At 39.7% G+C, this 19933-nt stretch overlaps 2 protein-coding genes across 4 annotated transcripts in view; both read left to right on the forward strand.

The window, feature by feature from the left end:
- Positions 1-8650, forward strand: part of unc5b (unc-5 netrin receptor B) — a 50264-nt gene extending 41614 nt beyond the window's left edge. The window contains exons 9-17 of the mRNA XM_044373634.1: positions 1277-1471; positions 1893-2261; positions 2392-2479; positions 2853-3027; positions 3117-3356; positions 4062-4211; positions 4836-5000; positions 5104-5282; positions 5803-8650. Coding sequence (XP_044229569.1) covers positions 1277-1471; positions 1893-2261; positions 2392-2479; positions 2853-3027; positions 3117-3356; positions 4062-4211; positions 4836-5000; positions 5104-5282; positions 5803-5968 — 1727 coding nt within the window. The 3' untranslated portion in view covers positions 5969-8650. The remainder of the gene's footprint in view (positions 1-1276; positions 1472-1892; positions 2262-2391; positions 2480-2852; positions 3028-3116; positions 3357-4061; positions 4212-4835; positions 5001-5103; positions 5283-5802) is intronic.
- A 4762-nt stretch (positions 8651-13412) lies between these two features.
- slc29a3 (solute carrier family 29 member 3) lies at positions 13413-19310 on the forward strand. 3 transcript variants are annotated; one of them, XM_044373557.1, is made up of 7 exons: positions 13413-13586; positions 14778-14928; positions 15021-15447; positions 16277-16359; positions 16868-17094; positions 17424-17586; positions 17969-19310. In XM_044373557.1, the coding sequence occupies exons 3-7, from the start codon at positions 15124-15126 to the stop codon at positions 18597-18599; spliced, it is 1428 nt and encodes a 475-aa protein (XP_044229492.1). In that variant the 5' UTR covers positions 13413-13586; positions 14778-14928; positions 15021-15123; the 3' UTR covers positions 18600-19310. The 3 variants fall into 3 exon arrangements, with proteins under 3 accessions (XP_044229492.1, XP_044229491.1, XP_044229493.1); XM_044373556.1 differs by having other exon boundaries at positions 14809-14928; XM_044373558.1 differs by having other exon boundaries at positions 14847-14928.
- The last annotated feature ends 623 nt before the right edge of the window (positions 19311-19933 follow it).

The following is a 19933-nucleotide window of genomic DNA, read 5'->3' on the forward strand; positions in this document are numbered from 1 at the left end:
CATTTGTACATACTGTATGCCCGTATGTACATACAGGATCATTCCTTCTCTCCATACTGGCTGTGAAGTGATCCCATCCCTAATGAGATTCCCATGTAACAGATGAAGAACTAAATCCACAGTACACTGATGCTAAAATGAGACTTCAGCTGACTGACTTAGTCACACAAATTTTCCAGGGATGCACTGATCCAACTTTTTCTCTCCTGATACCAGTTCTAATACCTCAGATACTGATTGGCCAGTGCTTTCTTTCCCAGCTTTAAAAACTATATAGGTTACAGCATGAATCTCATTTGGATCCTTATTTTTATGTTAACTAACATGATTCCAGGGTAACTCAGTCAAGGACTTGCCATGACTGAATTAATGTCACTCATAGCAAAAACTGTGAATTTTATGACATTGACAAAGAAACTGTCACATCGTACCTGATCCACCTAATAAGATACATGGTTGATTTGATTTACTCAGACTGCTGAAGGCTCATATTAGCTTCAGCTGAACTTTGGAATATATTTTTACACAAAATGAGGACTGTGGATTTTGTTCTCCATATGTTAAACTGGAAGCGCATCAGGGAGGGATCTCTTCAAGCACAGTATGGACGGGGGACAAGTACAGCGACCAACAGCTCCTTCAATGTACATAAAGGCGTGTCAGCATTGTGATAAGATAGACTTGAAAAAATGTGAACCTACCCTTGAAGATTTTAATTTCAACTATGGCTGCTCAAGCAAAAAAAAAGGGCTGCAACCATTTATTATTTTCATTATCAATTAATCTGTTGATTTTATCGGTCATGTACTTTATAAAATGTCAGTATTAGAATAAATAGAGAAAAAAGGGCCTGTCATAATTTCCTAGAGTCCGAGGTCACATCTTCAGATTGCTTGTTTTGTCCAATTAACAGTCAAATTCCCAAACATGCAATTACAAAGATTTAAAAGAGAAAAAAACAGCAAAACCTCACTTTTTAGAAGCTGAGACAAGTGATATTTTCGCATCCTTGAATTGACAAATGACTTTGAAAGGATTAATCAATTTAAAAAATTGCTGTTGATTGACATTCTGATGATTGACTAATCCATTAATTAACTAATCCACTCAACAATCATTTAGACTACTTAGCTACAACAGAAAAGAATAAAAAAATCAGATATCTAAAAAACTACATTTTCTTCCCTCTTGTGTTTTCCTTTCATTTGTATCTGTGTGTTTTCACTCGTGTCTCATTATGAAGTCTTGACAGTCTGTCCTTCTGTCCCTCTTGCAGCGCTGGCTCCAGGTATGGGTGTAGCAGTCTACGCTGGTCTGGTGGGGGCCTTGCTGCTGTGTGTGATACTGGTGCTATGTGTGGGTGTGCTGGCATATCGCCGCAGATGCCGCCATCTCCACGGAGACATCACCGATTCTTCGTCAGCTCTCACCGCTGCCTTCCACCCTGGCAACTACAAGCCTCCCAGACAGGGTGAGTTCACACACACAGTCTCACATACGCCCAGTCACACACACGCACATCATACAGTACACACTCACACACAATTCCCCTGTTTAACATTTTGTGTATATTTTCACAAATATTCTTGTTTTTACTCATCCTTATAGAAGCACGTCTTCACAATTCATTTCATTATCACGCTGCTATTTATATCATCCCATAAATTATTTTTTTATCATTATCTCCTCTCGCACTGTCAATTCTCCATTCTTTACTGCATTACAATTTTTTACATTTTGAGCATTTGTCATGGTATCCCTTCTCTTGTTCTTGCAATCAAATATTAATTAGCAACATTAATCAATTTCACTCGCATCACTTTTAGCACTCTCAGCCTGGCCTGTGTCATTTCTGGTGATAAGAGAGCTCCTCTCTTCTCCTGTGTCCACAGATAACCCTCACCCTCTGAATCCCTCAGCTCCTCCGGATCTGACAGCTACAGCGGGGGCCTTCCGTGGCCCGCTCTTCTCCCTGCAGCAGGGGGTCAACGACAGCCCCCATAAAATCCCAATGACCACCTCTCCCCTGCTGGACCCCCTGCCCAGTCTCAAAATCAAGGTGTACAACTCCTCCACTCTTTCCTCTCTGGAGCTCCCCGCTGACATGTGCATGGTCGACGGGGAGATCCTCAGCCTGAAGTCGGTGGGTACTGTGGGTAGAGAGCGAGATTACCACAGCCACACCCTGTCCAGAGAGCCTGGGCTGAGCACCAGCGCCACCCTGGGAAATCTGGGAGGACGCCTCACCATCCCAAACACAGGTAATAAGAAACTCTACAAAACGCAATTTTCTTTTCATGCTTGGTATCAAGATGTGACCCAGTGTGAACCAATTACATTATCAGTGAATCATAGATAAGACAAAATAAAATATGATCCCTTCTCCCTCAGGTGTGAGTCTGTTGGTCCCACCTGGCACCATCCCCCAGGGGAAGTTCTATGAGATGTACCTCATCATCAACAAGTGGGACAAAACAACGTGAGTACTCCTCTGTTTCACTCATCTTCTTTGCAACCACAAGGCAGAATAGACCTTACTCTCACCTCAATCAGAATTTTTCACATGCAAAGCCCGCCTATTGTGAACCACCTACCTGTGAAGTTTATTTGGAAGTGCTGTCACTTTTTCCATGGATAAAAAATGATCAACTTGTTTCAATTTTATACTAAAATCTGAGTGGATTAATTTCTTGCCAATTTTCCGAATCTTTGATATTCATTTTGCTTCAGATACGTAAATACAAGCTTGTTTCAAACTGTGTCATGGCCACAGTGTTCTTTTATAAATGAAATGTGATGTTTTGGCAACTGTTGCAAATACAAGATTCTCCCTGTGTGTGTGAAATTTACAGGCTACCCTCTGAGGGCAGTCAAACCGTGCTAAGTCCTGTGGTGAGCTGTGGCCCATCCGGCATGCTGCTGAATCGTCCTGTTGTCCTTACATTGCCCCACTGTGCCCAGCTAGACACACCTACACCTGACTGGACACTCACACTCAAGACACAGACCCATCAGGGCGCATGGGAGGTGAGACAGCCTCTCACTGGTCTCAAATAATGGATATCCTGTTGTCCGATGTGTGGCAGCGTTGAACCTGACTTCAACCTTTTTTTCAGGAGGTGCTGACAGTGGGAGAAGAGACTTTGTCATCTCCGTGCTACCTGCAGCTGGAGGAGGAGTGTTGTCATGTTCTCATGGAGCAGCTGGGAACCTATGGCCTGGTGGGCCAATCCTGCCCTCCACAACCTGCCTGCAAGCGCCTGCAGCTGGCATTGTTTGCCCCCCGAGCGCCCTGCCTCTCCCTGGACTACAGCCTCCGTATTTACTGCATCCACGACACTCCGCATGCACTCAAGGTGCTGCTTGTGTGTTCGTCAATCTCTTTTGCCTGTATGAGTGTAGATGTTCACAATCAGTCTGTTTGTCCAGCTGGTTGCCAATCTTCCTCATGCTGTTCTGTTGCTATTTTCAGCTCTGTTGCCTTTCTTGCTTTTCCCTTTCTTTGTGTGTTTGATGTATGTCTTTGTTGTGTCAATCTGGCAGTCATATTTATAGTGTCAAGAAGTACAGTACAGGTAATTTACTTAAGTCTGCACAAGGCTTTGGGTGACTGAGTCCCATCGCCTCTAAACTGCAGATGCACCCTTCTTGGCCAAATTAAATTCCAGTAACAAATATTGACATTTCCTGTCTCACTGGAAGAAATGACTCAAAATATTACAGCACAATACAACCAGCAAATGAGCACTCCATCCAGAGACTCACTGATGTTAAATATTTTCTCTCTCACACAATCCCTTTTGTGTAAAGTGTTCACAGAGCAGCCGGGCTGGTAAACATGAGCGTGCTGTGTGCAGTTTACTGGCATCACATTACATGATTTCTGGCTGCTAAAGTTCAAACACCTTTCAAACTGTTAGTTCTAACACATCTCCCATCTCGAGACGCCGACCACACGACGCATTTTAATGAAGCTTTTTTTAAAGAATAAAAGTTGTTTTTGAATTGTAAATGATAATAAATGATGAAATAAATCTGTTCTTCTCTATGCCTCTGTGCAGGAGGTGCTGGATTTGGAAAGGAGTCTAGGTGGAGTCTTGCTGGAGGACCCCAAGCCACTGCTCTTCAAAGACAGCTACCACAACCTGCGTCTGTCCATCCACGACATTCCTCACACTCACTGGAGAAGCAAACTGCTGGCGAAGTACCAGGTGAGACGCTCAAAATGTAGCAGATATAAGATCCTAGGGTTTAGAGATGTAGGCGTGTGTGCAGCGTTATCGTCTGTGTAGTCTGCCTCACTTTTAGTACAGCACAAATCAGCAGTAGCTTGAATAAAGCAGATAAAACGAAATACTTATTGATCGTCAGTGTTACTTTGAAAATAACAAGCAATAACTAATAAGCATAAACTCTGGTCTAACAAACTCCTGATTTCACTTTAGCAGAATATCTATTTTCTCAGAAAATACAGCAATGGGACTTTAAACAATTCACTGCTGTTATGAACATCCAAACTCTCTGATGCATTCTCTTGGCGGCAGCAAAGAGATTGCAGTCTGAACCCACTCTGAATAAACAAACAGGAAATCTGATTGTGGCCCTAATTTATGGACAGTACGCTTTAGAAATAAATTGTGCACTGACACACGGAGACCCAGTTGGTAGAAACACTCCATATGAAAATAAAGCATACTGCACACTCTTTGAATGGAAACTGTGTTCTAGATCCTTCCTGATTATGCTTCTCAGGACAAAACCACTTTAATCACAGTAAGAGAACATTTTTTCAGCTCTCTTTTTAACCATTTTATGATTTTTTTTTTTGTTAACAGGAGATCCCCTTCTATCACATTTGGAGCGGCAGTCAGAGACCCCTCCACTGCACCTTCAGCCTGGAGAGAGGCAGCCTGGCTGTGTCACAGCTCACCTGTAAGATCTGTGTCCGACAGGTGGAAGGGGAAGGACAGATATTCCAGCTACACACAGACATCCAGGAGGTAATACTGACACTAAAACTAAGGCTTGTGCTGACGTAGATAATATTGCCATGAAAAACACCAAATGTGGACTCAACGCTTCTCACCTTCTCTGTCAATCCAGACTCTACCACCACACTCGCCCCTCCCCTCGGGAGGCACCTGCCTGCCTTCATCTCAAGTTGGACCCTATGCCTTTCGCTTGCCTGACTCCATCCGCCAGAAGATCTGTGCCAGTTTGGATGCACCCAGCGCTCGCGGGTGTGACTGGAGACTGCTGGCACGCAGTCTAGGCTTTGATAGGTCAGATCTCCCTCACAGGTTTATGTGTGAAAGGCAGCTTAGTCACGCTTTAGTGGTGTTTAGTGAGTCCAGTGTTGATACCCAGGTTCCTAGTTTGAGTGTAAAATAATAACTCAGAAATGTATGGCATGTAGACATTAATTTTTTGAAGGCAGATATATGAGATTATGATACAAAATGTGCTCACTTAGGTTAAGTTATCTTGGTCATACTCATTATAATCTGCAAAACAACACTTGAATAATAATCTCAAGAATATGATTCAGTCATGCATGCTGTACATTGCTAAACTAAATTTCAGACATTATTTCATGGTATGTTTTATGTGGCTAACTAGCTAATCTATCAGTGTGAAATATGATTGCTAGTTGAACATCGCTATCCAAATAAATCTAACCAGCAGTATTTGTAATATACAGTATTGGTCATTTAGAAATGTTTGTAATCAAATAGCCACTGGTGTGCTGCTTTTACGACGAGCTGCTCCTCTTACAGTTTGCCTGCTCTTTCTTTTCCTCAGGTACTTGAACTACTTTGCAACAAAGCCCAGCCCCACAGGTGTTCTACTGGACTTATGGGAAGCTTGTCACCAAGGTGATGCAGACCTGGTCTCTCTGGCGACCGCGCTGGAAGAGATGGGCAAAAGTGAGGTGCTAGTTGTCATGACAACAGATGGGGATTGTTGATTGGTCAAGGAACAAGAGAGCGAGCAAGACAGAAAAAAATATGAATACCTGCCTATGAATATGCACGCCCCGGCACAAAACATTCTGGTTCCTTCACACGTACTGTATTACCTCTGCTTCATCACCCTTTTCACTGGCCTCTGATCAGCTGCTGTAGCTACATATCCACCATAACTCATTCCCATGCGGGCCATCCTATGATAACTGCTAACCTGGTTCAGCTTGAAGCCTCTGAAGCAATTTTGCATCTGAAAGATGTGAAACCAATTTGAAGGTACGAAGGCGTAAAATAGGTGTAAAGTCATCTGTCATGTGGTGTTGACTATCTCCTTCAAAGATTGAAAATGACTATATTCTTGTATATAAATAAAAATGCTTTGGGATAAACAAAAAAAAAAGTATTTATCCCACTAAAGCACGCACAATAACACAAACACAAAAACGCTAATGTGAGGTTACACATGTTCCAGTAGCAGCATGAAAGTGCATGATTAAACACCATCACACCTCATGGCAGGGGCTTTTGTTTTCTCGCCGCAGCATCATTTCTCAAAATCTCCATTGTCATTCTGCGTGTGCAGTGAATGACAGGCAGCAGCGACCTGTCTGCAACCTCCTCAGGCTACAGACACACTCCAAAACGCATGTGGACAAACCGGTCTTTAATGGGCTCTGAATCAGACAGGCTAGAATTTCTTGTCTTACTGCTTTGACTGCAGACAAATCAAATGAGGACCCATCTCTCAAGATTTGAGGGCTTGAGCATATCGCTTTGGGCTGAAAAATAAAAGCTGCCTCTTCTTTGTGGTAGGAGGGTGGATTTTGAAGATTGTCTCAGAATTGGCAGATAACTAGACCGATTGACTCTTTATATTGTACCAACAAATGCCTCAAAGCCTTGGTATATCATTCCGACTCACAGGGGTGTTTCACTTTCATCTCTCCTCGCATTCCTCTATCGCTCCACCACAGTCCCCCGATCTGTCGAGAATAAACTACAGGAGAGCTTTCTCGTCATCCCTTAAAAGTTTCCTTTGGGGAACGCTCTTTAAGTTATTATCCATATTTGTGGATTGTTTGTTGTTGTTTTTTTTTTTTTTTCTTTCATTGTCATTGTTGTTATGATCATATAGAACCTGTTTTATCATTTATGCTTGTGAAGGCTTCTGAGCTGCTGTGTACTATTTTTGATTCTAGTAGAGCAGGCCAATTGGGAGAGTTAGGCGCACAGTGGATGTCTCAGTTGTGAATAACAGAACCATGCTTATTTGTTCTTTTTAATATTGTGTATCTATTCAAAGTGTAAAATATAATCTGTAAAACATGATTAGAGATGGTCAGATGTCCAGGTGAATATACTGTACGCTGTATTTCGTAGGCATTTTGCTTTGCTGTAACTGAGGGCGGTTTCTACTGTTCAGAGACGAATATTGCAGAATAGATTAGCCTTCTTGAATAGGCAGCAAGGGACCATAACATTTACCTCAACACTAACTGCATTATGTTTCAGTCTATTCTCCCCACCACTTATCTATCTGTCCATCTGTCCATCCATCGCCCCGTAACTCATTACGTCTCCCCTCTCTCAATTTGACATTAACATATTGTTAACCTTTTTACTAAGCCGCCTGCTTTGTGGTCAGGGTCCTCAAGCTATTTGCATCATCAATACTGTTCTGTCAGTTATTGTTAGACGGGAATTGAAATGCTGAAATCAAACATTGTCATTACTTTAGTCTTATTTTCTCCCTCAAAGCAAAAAAAAGTGTTCATATCTTTAAAACCACTAAACCAAAACACAGGCAGTATCCCTCCTCCTCAGCAGTGAGTCATGTCACTGTTTTGTGTGAATGAACTGAAATTTAAGTGTGTGTGTGTGTGTGTGTATGTGTGTGTGTGAGTGGGTATGTTTGGGCAGGCGGGTGTGCACATACAGTCTGTGGTGCGCACGCTTAAGATCTGTCATTTCTCTTTGTAAGTGCTATGCAAGTACAAAAGAAAAGAAAAGCATTTTGACTTCTTTTGTTTTCTGGAAGAGTAATTCTATTTTTTCAGATCTGGGCATTGACAGGGTTTTGATTTTGTATCCTAAAAGTGGTTTAAGAGTAGTTAAACATTTTTTTTTTTGTGATGGTAGTATTTGTGGGAATTCTCCACCTGGATCGGAAGAAATGGATCACTGACCGAGGAAGCTACTACTGAAAAAGCACATGTGGGAAAACAAAACAAAAATGTGGTGCATTGGTTATAATACAAGTTGTGACTAGCATCATGAACTCGTGCCCTGCAGGTCTTTGCCCATGAGGAAATATCTGAACATGACCGGTTCAGTACTTTGGATCCCTGAACACTGCAGGACTATTCTCTTTCCTCAAATCTTGTTACAGACTGGCTAGCTGTAGACTACAGTGTTCATTCGTCCAGATTTCTTGAGTATCTTTTGGATCTTTGGCCATAGCTCGGGATAATTCATGCTGGAGCTGGACTGGATTCTACCTTGCTCCAATCAAAGAGAAAAATTAAGCCTTTGTTCAAGAAGTCAGACATTTTTACAAAAAAAACAAAATGGATTCAGTGACATTATTTTATCTCTGTAAAGTACCAATTGTAAATAAACGTCTAGCCTTCTTACCTGTAACTAAATATAATTTTTATGCAATAAATTATATTTCTTAGTTTAAAGACAGAGTGTCTGTGTGTTTTGTTGGTCTTGAATTAAAACTTTGTCATTGCAAAGCCAAACAATCTGGGAGCCGTTTCCATAAAATCCACATACCAAATTACAGGCTTCTTGTGAGCTCCTTGGCAGGACAAAATTACTGTTAAATGGCATCCGTGCTTTTATCAATTACACCCCATTTTCACAGAAAATGCAGAGCTACTCAACCCATCCCTCTTTTCCTCACACTTCATTGGAAAATTCCCTTTAGGTCCATTTAGCTTTGAAAGCTTTTAACTGGCAGTCTGTCCAGTGTTCAAATTAACAAGGTTTTAGAGACACTAATAGTGGCCTTTAAGGATTGACTCGAGGCATTTAGATCAAGCATTCTAATCTCAGTTTTTTTATGAGTGCAAGATATGTGGGGATTCATCAAATTACACTCTTACATCGAGAACAAATGCCCCAGTGAGTCATCTGCAGTGAGTGTGCACTGCAGTATGGTCTTAATGGCAGGCAACACTTTGCACCTGTTTCATTAGATGCACTGTTAATTGAGGACTGATATGCTTCCCTTCAGTGTGCAAGTTAACTGAACCTTTTATAAGGAATGAAGTGTTGGTACAAAAGCTGACTCACCTCTGCACAGGATGTTTTTTTGTTAGTTTTTAGTGAATGAATTGGCAGTGAGAATATTATTCTTGTAAAATAGTCTCAAGATCGTACTACAGTAGATATGATGCCAGTACATGCATACACATACATGATGTACAGCATTTCCAACACGTATTCTTCTGCATTATTAGAAGATAAAAGTAATTGAGTTCTCCTCAGCAGAAAATGATATGTGACTATATGCATTGAGACATCCAGCATCAGGGTTTACAATAAAATGTACTAAACCCTTTTATGAAAATATACGACAACAAACCTAAATGAGATAATGGGCATTAATTACAAAATAATCTAATCAGTGTTCAGTGTCATAATATACAGACTAAGTATGAGGAGGGTGTATTTCATTTTAGGGTGAAAAAATAATTTGAGTGTATTAGTAGTGCAGATTGAAATTGCTCAATTAGTTCTGTTGTTTTTCAGGAGGAAACAGCAGTTCAGCAGCTGTGAGTCGGATTTGGACAATGACTCACTTCATAATTATTAGTTTAATCCAGTGGTGTTCACTCATGTGTCGTGGAGGGCCAAGAGACAGCAGGTTTTCATTCCAGTCAAAGACATAAAGTCACCTGGTGTCATGTTTGAAAAACCTACATACTGGTTTAGTCTGTGTTCTTCTTACAGGTACTGGAACTATTTCCATTTCCCAGAGAGGTGCAGTAACACACTACTGACTATACTGTCTTATGATGCCCTCTGCTGGTAAATGTGATGGGTAACCCACATTTATCAATCACGTACATAAGTACACACAATGGTACCGTATTGTATAAAATTATTCTTTAATCTTTCTAAATGAACAGGAAATATTTACAGTTAGTTTGAATTTTTAAATTCTTATTGGTTTTAATAAATCATTCGTGAATTAACAACCTTTACACTTTACTGTGCTTTTCATGAGATTATTAAAACACTCATCATGTCTATTATTGTGAAGAAAAAGAAAACATAATAAGATAAATTTGCTGATATGATAACTTATTTTCCACACAGTCCACAACAACATACAGCATTAATAGCTCTAAGACAGCAAACAGTCAAAGGTGGTGGCTCTGATGTGTGTATAATTATCTACATGTGATATTTGGAGATTAGATTCACTTTATTAATTACCAAACAAAGTGGATGATAGTGCATGATAGTGTATTTTGTCAGCTTGATGTTATAAATGATATTTTATTGCAATTAGTTAAACACTTTTTATGTTGCACATTTTTTAAATCATTTATTGATTTCAGACTTGGATATTATTCAGAAATATTTGTAATTTACCAGAGAAAACCTGAAGTGTTGGTCTTTTTTAGTCTGTTTAAGAAATGTAGATGTTGTCTAGTTATGAGATTTTTAGCCGTAAATGTTACTAAATGTTACCTTTACCAGGATATTTTCAATTACAGAATTGTCACAATCTTGCAGATACAAAACTTCACACTTGGACATATTCAGTCTTAGAACTGATTGGAGAAATCAAATTAATTGAATTACACAACTGGTTCTTGTCTTTTTTAAAAAAGCGTAGTGTCATCTGCCAGTTGGGAAAATTTAATTCAGTGACTAAATTAAATAAAAAAGGAGAAATAGGGCAACCTTGTCTGACCCCTCTATTAATTTGGAATCTTTTAGAGGTATTAAAAATAATTATAACTAAGCTATTAATATCTTTGTAAAACATACTGACAATGTCAACAAAGTTATTACCAAAACCAAATGCCTTGATGGACTGTAAAAGAAACTTGTGCTTGATTGTGTCAAAGGCTTCATAAAAGTCCAAAAACAAGATAAGTGCCTTAGAGTTAACTGCATCTGCATGATCTAACAAATCTAAGGTGAGTCTTATATTACAACTAATATGTCTGTTTTTCATGAATCCTGTTTGAGTTTCAGCTATAAGAGAATCTAGCCCTTTTTTAACTGTTTGCATATACTAAGGCCAAGATCTTACAATCTATTGTTAAAAGAATGATAGGACGCCAATTATCTATTGATAAAGGGTCTTTATCAGGTTTGGGGATAAGAGATATAATGCCTTGCTTCATTGGTGCTGCCATCTGTCTTTGATGCATTATTTGTACATAGAGATTAATAGATTTTGAATAAGTTCCCAAAAGTGCAAGTGTATAAAATTCAACAGATAGACCATCGATTACTGGAGATTTGCCTTTCTTCATTGAAAATAATGCATCTCTAATTTCATTAGCTGACAAGTCAGAGTCACACATAGATTTAAATTGTTCACCAGTTGAAGGGATATTAGTTTGGATTTTTTCCAGGACACTTGCACAATATTTTGCATTCAATTTGAATTTGTATAATTTTCCATAAAATGCAGTGACAAAATTATATATTGACTTGAGATCTTTCTTTTCCATTTTTAATTACCCAATATTAAGGGCAGTTAATGATTTCCTTTTATAAATTCTTTTCTCAAGTATTTGTGTTCCTCTCCCCTTCCTCTAGCTACTTGGCTCTAGACCTAATAAACATTCCTTTTGCCATGTCTAAACAAATTTGATCCAGCTGTAGCTGGATGCCCTTCAACTGGATTTCTTCTTCCAAAGTGATATTTTCTTTTGTCAGTAGAAGGTCAAGTTTGTACATCAAGTCAGCTTTTTGAATACCTCTTTCTTTAGTTCTTCTTTTTCTTTTCTTCTTTTAATAACAACATACCTAACCTTTTATTTAAAGAATTAATATTTTTTTCCTTTAGTCATTGTTTAAGCCGTCATTGAGGATTTTGTCTGCTAGTTTTTCAATAGTATCATTAAATGAATCATCATTTAAAAGAGTATTGTTGAATTTCCAATTCCCTTGCATACAAGAGGTCTCCTGGGTAGCACCTAATTTCAAAATTATTTGATTATGGTCCAATAATGGGGCATGAATATGATTAACTTCTTTCAAAAATTGAAGGGTAGGGTAAGAAATTAAAAATAGATCAATTCTTGATTTTAAAGTTAATTTTCTATTACACTAAAAGGGTTGAAGAAACACCATGCATCAAAGAAAAGTTGGAGCAGAGTAACGAAACAAGGTTATTGCTCTGTGAAGCTTTGTTTAGCTTAGGATGGTATCTGTCCTCCATATCATCAGGACATTCATTGAAATCACCACAAATAATTATTTATGAACCTTGGTATTTATTGTTTAGTTCCTTCAATTTGGATGTTATTTCATTAAATAAGACTTTGTTAGAAACATGGGAATCAAACCTGTATATGATACAAACAATAAAAATAGCATTGTCTTGCTTACTTATCAATAAAATCCATCTACCAGAAGGCACTGTTTCAAAAACATCCCCTTTAAATTTATGTTTAAAAAAAGAAAAAAAGAAAAAAGAAAAGAAAAGAAAAAGTTAAAACCCCAGCTGAATGATTAGTACCTTACCTTCTCATCCTCACTTTATCAATGACATCACTGGTTTTTATTTAAAATCCCAGAATTTTCCTTGAAAAAGCAAAAGGCTCAGTTTAACTCTCAATGAAGTTTGTTCATCATTTTTCATCCACAGTCCAGCAACTGTTGTTGTTTTTTTTCCAAAATGACACTCAAAACATGTTGTAAGAAGCATCTGTTAATAGTAGTTTGTATCCTGGATAACAATTTTGTGCAAATGAGTGTCCTTAATATTCATACTTTTATTTTATAAAAACTGGACCGGAAAGACGACTGCTGTTCCGCAAGTAAAATAAGACGTCTGGTGTAAAAGTTTTTAAATAACGTTTAAACCAGATGATAGTTTTTCCTATACGTAATTCATGTAGTCATTGTGCGAAGTGCGTTTTAGTCTGTGTGGAATAGATAAAGCTTTTATTCTGAAGGATTCATGCCGGAACTCTCATTGTTGTCGCTGCCGGTGAGTTTTATTTTTTGGTAAACGAGCCGGAGGGACGAACTCTCGCAAGGTTACGGTTGAGGTTGGGTGAGGTTAAGGTTAGGGTTAAAATCTCGCGAGAGTTATAGCCAACCTTATTTACTCTGCTTCTGATTGGCTAGTAATTGTTGCTTTCTTTGTTTGGATTGGTTAGGTGTAGGCATGAGGAGTGAGCTGGTTAGTGATAGCGTAAGAGTATCAAGGTCAGAGCCAATCAAAAGGCAGAGTAGGGGCGGGTCTTCGCAGAATGCAGGTGGGGAAAAAAATAACGCTTGCTCGTGGGTTCACAGGCTGAAGAGTGGTTGTTTATCAGGTGACTAGAAACGAAGTTTGCTGTGAAATGGATTTTTGTGTCAGGTTAACGCTTCAAGAAGGACAGAGACAACCGCCAGTGAGTCTGCAACAGTGAGGTATGTTTACATTTTATTTAAGTAGCCCAACATTAGCCGCGGGTCTAGTCAGATCAGTTAGCTACATTTTTGAACACTTTGCCAACCGGTTTGGTCGGTTTACGTTTGTTTGTTTGTTTGTTTGACTGCGATGCCCACACAAAATAAATGGCAAATTGACATACCCATTCGTCATAAGACCACAATAATGAAGAACTAGGAATACTTTTCTCTGAGTTGTGGAAACACACTGTGAAAGCGGCTGTCCGCAGTGACAAGGAGCCCACTTCCTTGAATGAAACTTCTCAGTCTGTAGTCTGAAGTTTAAATCGGTGTAATTGTATTTTCTTGAGTAAGCATCATGTGAATACTGGTTCCTCATTAGTGGCACACATGATGCTTTAAAATGCAAGCTCAGCTTCGTGCTGCCATGTCAGTCTTCCTTTCGTCTCCTTAAATAGTTCAAGTAATAAACTCATATTGTTCAAGCAAGTGATGCAATTGAAAACGTGCCCTTCTATTTCTGTCAGTGACATTCAGACACCGCAGCTCTCCGGTGCCTGTCTCATGACTTTCCTCACAAGCTCACAATTCAGTGTTTTTTTTTTTTTTACATGTAAGGTTGTAGTTTGTAGAGCACGTGCAGATTTGGTGATTGCTGAAAAACAGCACAATGAGTCAAACAATCACACTGGAGCAGTCAACTTTATAAAATCCTGGTTCCTGTGGGAGTGCAGCGGGTTCACATCCACACATTGCTGTCAAATAATAATGATGGCAGGGGCCCCCAGTAATATTGTTGGTGCTGCAGTGGCTCAGTAAGAAAAGGACAATGTGTTCATGTGACATTCCACATCATCTGAAACATGATTACGAGGCATTGCTGAATTGTATAGGTAGCTGTTTGTCATACTTAATTAACTGGCAAAGGTTCAGTAGCTTAGAAGAAAGCGCATCGTTGGCAAAATGTCAGCTTTGGAATAAAGTCTGCGCTGTAGAACTGTCATTCTGAAGTGCTTCTTATTTCTTTTTCTTTTTAAGATGACATGAGCAGTAGACATTTTATGAGCTTCATGTTCAGTGTTTTGTGCTGAACATAAACAGTTCAGCTCAGAGTACAGCTTCTCCTCTTTGGGTCTCACATTATCTTACATGTGTGTTTATTTTATTTATGATGGGATAAATGTTGAAAATATTTGTTGATATCCCCAGAAAGGCTTAAATGTGACTCCTCTTACTGCAGCATTGCATTACACTGACCACTGGACTGCTCTCTACCAGCCACGACCCAGAGCTCTCTCCAGAGTATGGCTTCACAGCAAACACAGTCTACTTTTTCCTTTGTGGACATGCACAATTAAAAGTAAGCATCTTCCAAATCCCACTTATTGCAGGAATATTACCATGTTGCATTGATGTCTTTTTTAAAGATGTTTTTCCTTTTCTCTTTCACAGCTTTCTGTTAAACAGTTCCCATCTTAGAGTTTTCTACTACCTCCTTTTCCCCCAACCTTCCCCTTTTTCTCTCCTCTTTACTTTTTGAGTGTGCTGTCTGAAAATGGACGGCATAGACCCTGTGCAGCCCAGTCTCAACTCCTCCTATGTTCCGACTGCTCTCGGCAACCACAATGTATCTGATGATGAGGAAAACGAGGACCAGAGTCCCTCTGCATCCCTCCTGCCCAAACATTCATCAGTGCCTTTGGCTGTACGCTACAGTCCAGAGGACTCTTATTATTTGGTGTACATCATCTTCTTTCTGATGGGCATCGGCTCCCTGCTGCCCTGGAACTTCTTCATAACAGCCAAACACTACTGGCTCTACAAACTGAGTAACAACACTCATCACAGCGGGGGTGAGGAGGAACGTTCAGACCTCAGTGTGAGTAAGAGGAAAACAACAGCACTGTGTTTTCTCACTGTTTGTTTGTGTGTGTGTGTGTTTTATACTCACAAATATGTGTGTAGTGTGACAGATGTGAGGACTGAGGGTCCTTTCACATCTCACAGAAATCCATTGCAACACAATTATACCATTAGAAATGCCACAAGACTTGTTGAGGAATGAAAGGTTGAGAGGGTAAAAGGAAGGTGTCTTGCAGCCAGATACTGTAGCTATGAGTCAGGATAGTCAAGCAATAAGGAATAAATTTATATGATTCACTTATCAATTTGGACAGGAGTGTCACAAAGAGTGTAGTCAACTGAAAGAACCGCACAACATCCAAAAGAAAGGCCAATGCTCCTAAGTAATTGATTCCTATGACTCAAACTCATTTTCAACTAATCTTTGTGTATCTGTACCACACTAGGTACAGATATAGCAAGCTGGCTAGGAAAGTTTGCCTTCAGTAATAATTGCACAGTGGCTTGCAGCATGGTTGAGCAACCAGCAACGAATTTCTTTGCCCAGAAGTTTACTGAAGACAGGCTTTTATTTGTTAAAACAGTACAATTTAATACCAGGCTATTATTTAAGATAAGACTGTTAAATCTGTGAAACGGTCCGGATGGTTTCTCAGAGATTAATGTTTGACCTCAGTCACCATAGCAACGATAAAGAAGAAGAGAATTTTTAGATTTCTCTTTTCACTTCCTCTTTGTGTTTGTGTGTGTGTGTGTGAGAGTGTGAGAGAGAAAGAGAGACACACAGACACTATGCAAGAAACTGTGAATTGAAAATGTTTTGTCTTTTCTCTAACTATTCACAGGACTACTTTGAAAGTTATCTGGCCATTGCCTCCACGGTGCCTTCTGTGCTCTGTCTGATACTCAACTATGTCCTTGTTAACAGGTTGCTTTCACCAAAAACACGCACACACACACACACACACACACACACAGCACACTCCTCTCGGTCTGAATTTCTAACTTGTTGAGTCTCTCACTCCACCATGATAAACATAATAAAGTGCTTTTAGTACATTAGATTAAATTACAGTAATCTAATTTACCCAGTGACCTTAAAATGCTGTGTGTCCCTTTATATTCTCTCTGGATTTTGATCAGTCTGTGTTGGTTTGAGATAACACGGAGCAAAGAGGATGTGTTATCATTTTAAAAGTCATCTCCTTCAGAATAAATTTTATATCTATTATTTGTGATGGATAGTTAATATCTTTGTGATAACAGTCAGTGTTGTATGCAGATTTGTGGTTTATACAGACTGTATTCAATCAAATCAAACTGTCCTTGACACAAAAAACAGCCAACCTTACATCTGCTTTAATTTTTAAGTTTACATTGATCAACTGACCTGCCTAATCCCTGTGTATGTATGTGTCTGCGGGGGGTGTTCATAGGTTGTCATCAAACGTGCGGATCCTGTGGTCTCTCTTTGTGATCCTGTTGGTGTTTGTGGTGACCACAGTGCTGGTGAAAGTGGACGTGTCAGACTGCAGGATGGAGTTCTTTGCCGGCACACTGGCTTGCGTCGCTGTCGTCAGCGGAGCCTCGAACCTCTTCTCTGGCAGCGTATTTGGGATCAGCGGGCATTTCCCCATGAGGATCTCCCAGGCCCTCATATCAGGTACAGTCCTTATTCAGTTCAGGAATGTCTCTTATTGACACTATTTTCTTTATACATTATCATTGTACAAATACTTTCTATAGTATGTACTGTTTGTCGGCTTTATTAAGGGTTTCTTGATGAAGTAACTTACTATCATGAATGTTTATTTCTTGCCAACTCCAAACATGATGTATGTATGTGACATGATGTTGTCATGTCGGTGTCTGTGTGTGGGCACGTACTTGTGAACACAACAAGAAGAGCACACTCTACCCCTCTCTCCCTTTTTTTCTTATGTGTCTCTTGTGAAATGACTGTACATAAGCTGAAGTCCTTTTCTATCTCAGGCCAGGCTATGGGAGGCACACTGAGTGCAGTAGCATCAATAGTAGACCTGGCAGTGGCAGAAGATGTGACCGATAGTGCTCTGGCCTACTTCCTGACAGCCGACGTCTTCATCCTGCTCTGCATTTTCACATACCTGCTGCTGCCCAAACTTGCATATTCACGGTCAGTAAGAAAGATAGAGATTCTGGTTCCCATATAGATACATACAGCAACTTTTAAAACATGTATTTTAATTTTCAAATTTATCAGAAGACCTTTTTCAAGAAAACGTCCAGCTGAATCTGGATACCATAGATTACAGATTCAGTGTCATTTTTGTTATTGCCACCAGATGGGGCTAACGCTGGAAACAAATCCTTAACATCTCATCACAAGATTTGTAATAAAAACTCTAAACTTGCTTGTTCCAGTTACATTGTTTGTGCATTTGAATTTGTTGCTACCATTTGATTCTGTCTAAAACCATTTATTTTTATCATGACTTTTAGAGATTTTTGAGGTAATAGCTCATCTAATACCTCATATGTTCCTCTCTTCCCTCCAGACACTACATGCTGGCAGCAGCGAGCACCAGTCCAGGAGGTAACAGTGAGGGGGGAGCAGCAGCAGGTACAGGGAACGGTGTCTCCGCCCCACCACTGCAACGTATCCTCAGGAAGACATGGGTGCTGGGCCTGAGCGTCTTCTACGTCTTCTGCGTCTCTATCATGGTGTTCCCTGCAGTATCATCAGGGATCCAGTCTGTCAACAAAGACAGCGGCAGCATCTGGACCACCACTTACTTTGTGCCCCTCACAAGTTTCCTCCTGTACAATGTAGCAGACTTTTGTGGTAGGCAGGCCACAGCCTGGCTGCAGGTGCCCGGCCCAACCAGCCAAGTCCTGCCTATACTGGTGGTGTGTCGCTCCGCCATGATCCCACTTTTCATGTTTTGTAACTATCAGCCGAGAGACCACCTCCATACTGTGCTGTTTGCACATGATGTGTACCCTGTGATCTTTAACTGCCTGCTAGGCCTAACTAATGGTTACCTAGGCACTCTACCAATGATCTATGGGCCAAAAGTGGTACCTCGGGAGCTGGCAGAGGCCACAGGAGTGGTCATGTCCTTCTTTCTCACTCTGGGACTGGCTGTTGGATCTGCTTTCTCTGCCCTTATTGTGCACTCTATCTGATCAGGCTGTTATGCAATAGCCTTGTCATGTACAGTAGTATAGCTGAGCTATACAAGAGACTGGACACCAGAGTCTGTGAATATCAGAATCTGAAAGCACTGTGATGCAAAGTGCACCCATAAAACCAATTGTCTGCTATGAGGGAAAAGTGCACATAAGCTCCTAATTTTCACTTGACCAAAAAGCCTTAACTCCTTCATACCTCACATTAATGTGTGTTATGTTTACACTAATGTTGCTCTTGATGTGAGTCTCAGGGCTGTGTCCACCATGACCAGGTCGTTTACATATTAAAAAGAGAGAAAGAAATGTCAGTGAAAACAGTCAGTGCAGTCCACAAGGGACACATCATCAAACAGCATATCTTCATATTTTATATATTTCATATTGCAAAACACACATTTTGCACAATTGTATATGGTTCAAGGGGTAACATTTTTTGGTATATAATAGGGGTGTTGAATAACTGTTATTTTTAGTTCAGCTTCAATACAATATGTAGATTGCAAAGAAACACCATATGTTATCAAGAAATACAGCTGGGAAAATGTGGCAAATTGTTGTTGGTGAACAACTGCTGGTACGTTCATGTCTGCTGTCTATAAATGTAATAACTTTCCACGAAAAACTCTTGACTTACTGTCATCATTTTTGAAATGTGCACCGTGAGTTTTGGTCCATGTAGATATAATATAACCAGTTTTAAAATCATTTTAAAAATCTCTTGTTTACTTAGTATTTAGATTTTTAAAAGCCTTTAAAGTATAGCAATTTATTTAATTCACTGTACAGCTTGTACACCCTGATATTAGATTTTGGAGAATCTGTTAAGAATCCTTGCACACTTTAACATCTTATTAACTATAAATAATGCACCTCACATCACTGCAGGCCATTTTCCAAATTGTCACTGAATTCAGTTTTTATTTTCCACAAATTGATCATCTTACTGTAGTGGATTAAAAGCCAGTAGCTCCTTGGAGAAATCAATCTACATACTTATTTTAGGCTATTATTTGGACAAGGGTCAGCAGTTACATTTATAAATTTTTGTTCATAAGTTAAAAATACATTTGTCAGCTGAGTCATGTGACACAGAGTCTGAGAATGGCTGCCTGAACAGAAAACACAACAACACAACTATACACTCTGGGCCAAAAACAAACTTAATGAAATGCCAAGTAGCAAGAACATTGCAAGAAGAACTTCAAGAAATCCCCCTTCACCTACCCCAGAATACACTCACAGCAGCTACAGCTAATGATACCATCTCCGACTGTGAACTAGGCAGGGTTGCTGCTGATATCGCAAATATATACAGCTTCCTTACAGAA

The sequence above is a fragment of the Thunnus albacares genome, chromosome 14, assembly GCF_914725855.1.
Source record: "Thunnus albacares chromosome 14, fThuAlb1.1, whole genome shotgun sequence".
NCBI classification, from domain to species: Eukaryota; Metazoa; Chordata; class Actinopteri; order Scombriformes; family Scombridae; genus Thunnus; species Thunnus albacares.

Bases quoted from the DNA above. Each gene is read 5' to 3' on its own strand.
- slc29a3 (XM_044373557.1), top strand. From the start codon at position 15,124: ATGGACGGCATAGACCCTGTGCAGCCCAGTCTCAACTCCTCCTATGTT. The intron at 17,095-17,423 runs GTACAGTCCTTA...TTTCTATCTCAG, and splicing joins CTCCCAGGCCCTCATATCAG to GCCAGGCTATGGGAGGCACA. The intron at 17,587-17,968 runs GTCAGTAAGAAA...TCTTCCCTCCAG, and splicing joins CCCAAACTTGCATATTCACG to ACACTACATGCTGGCAGCAG.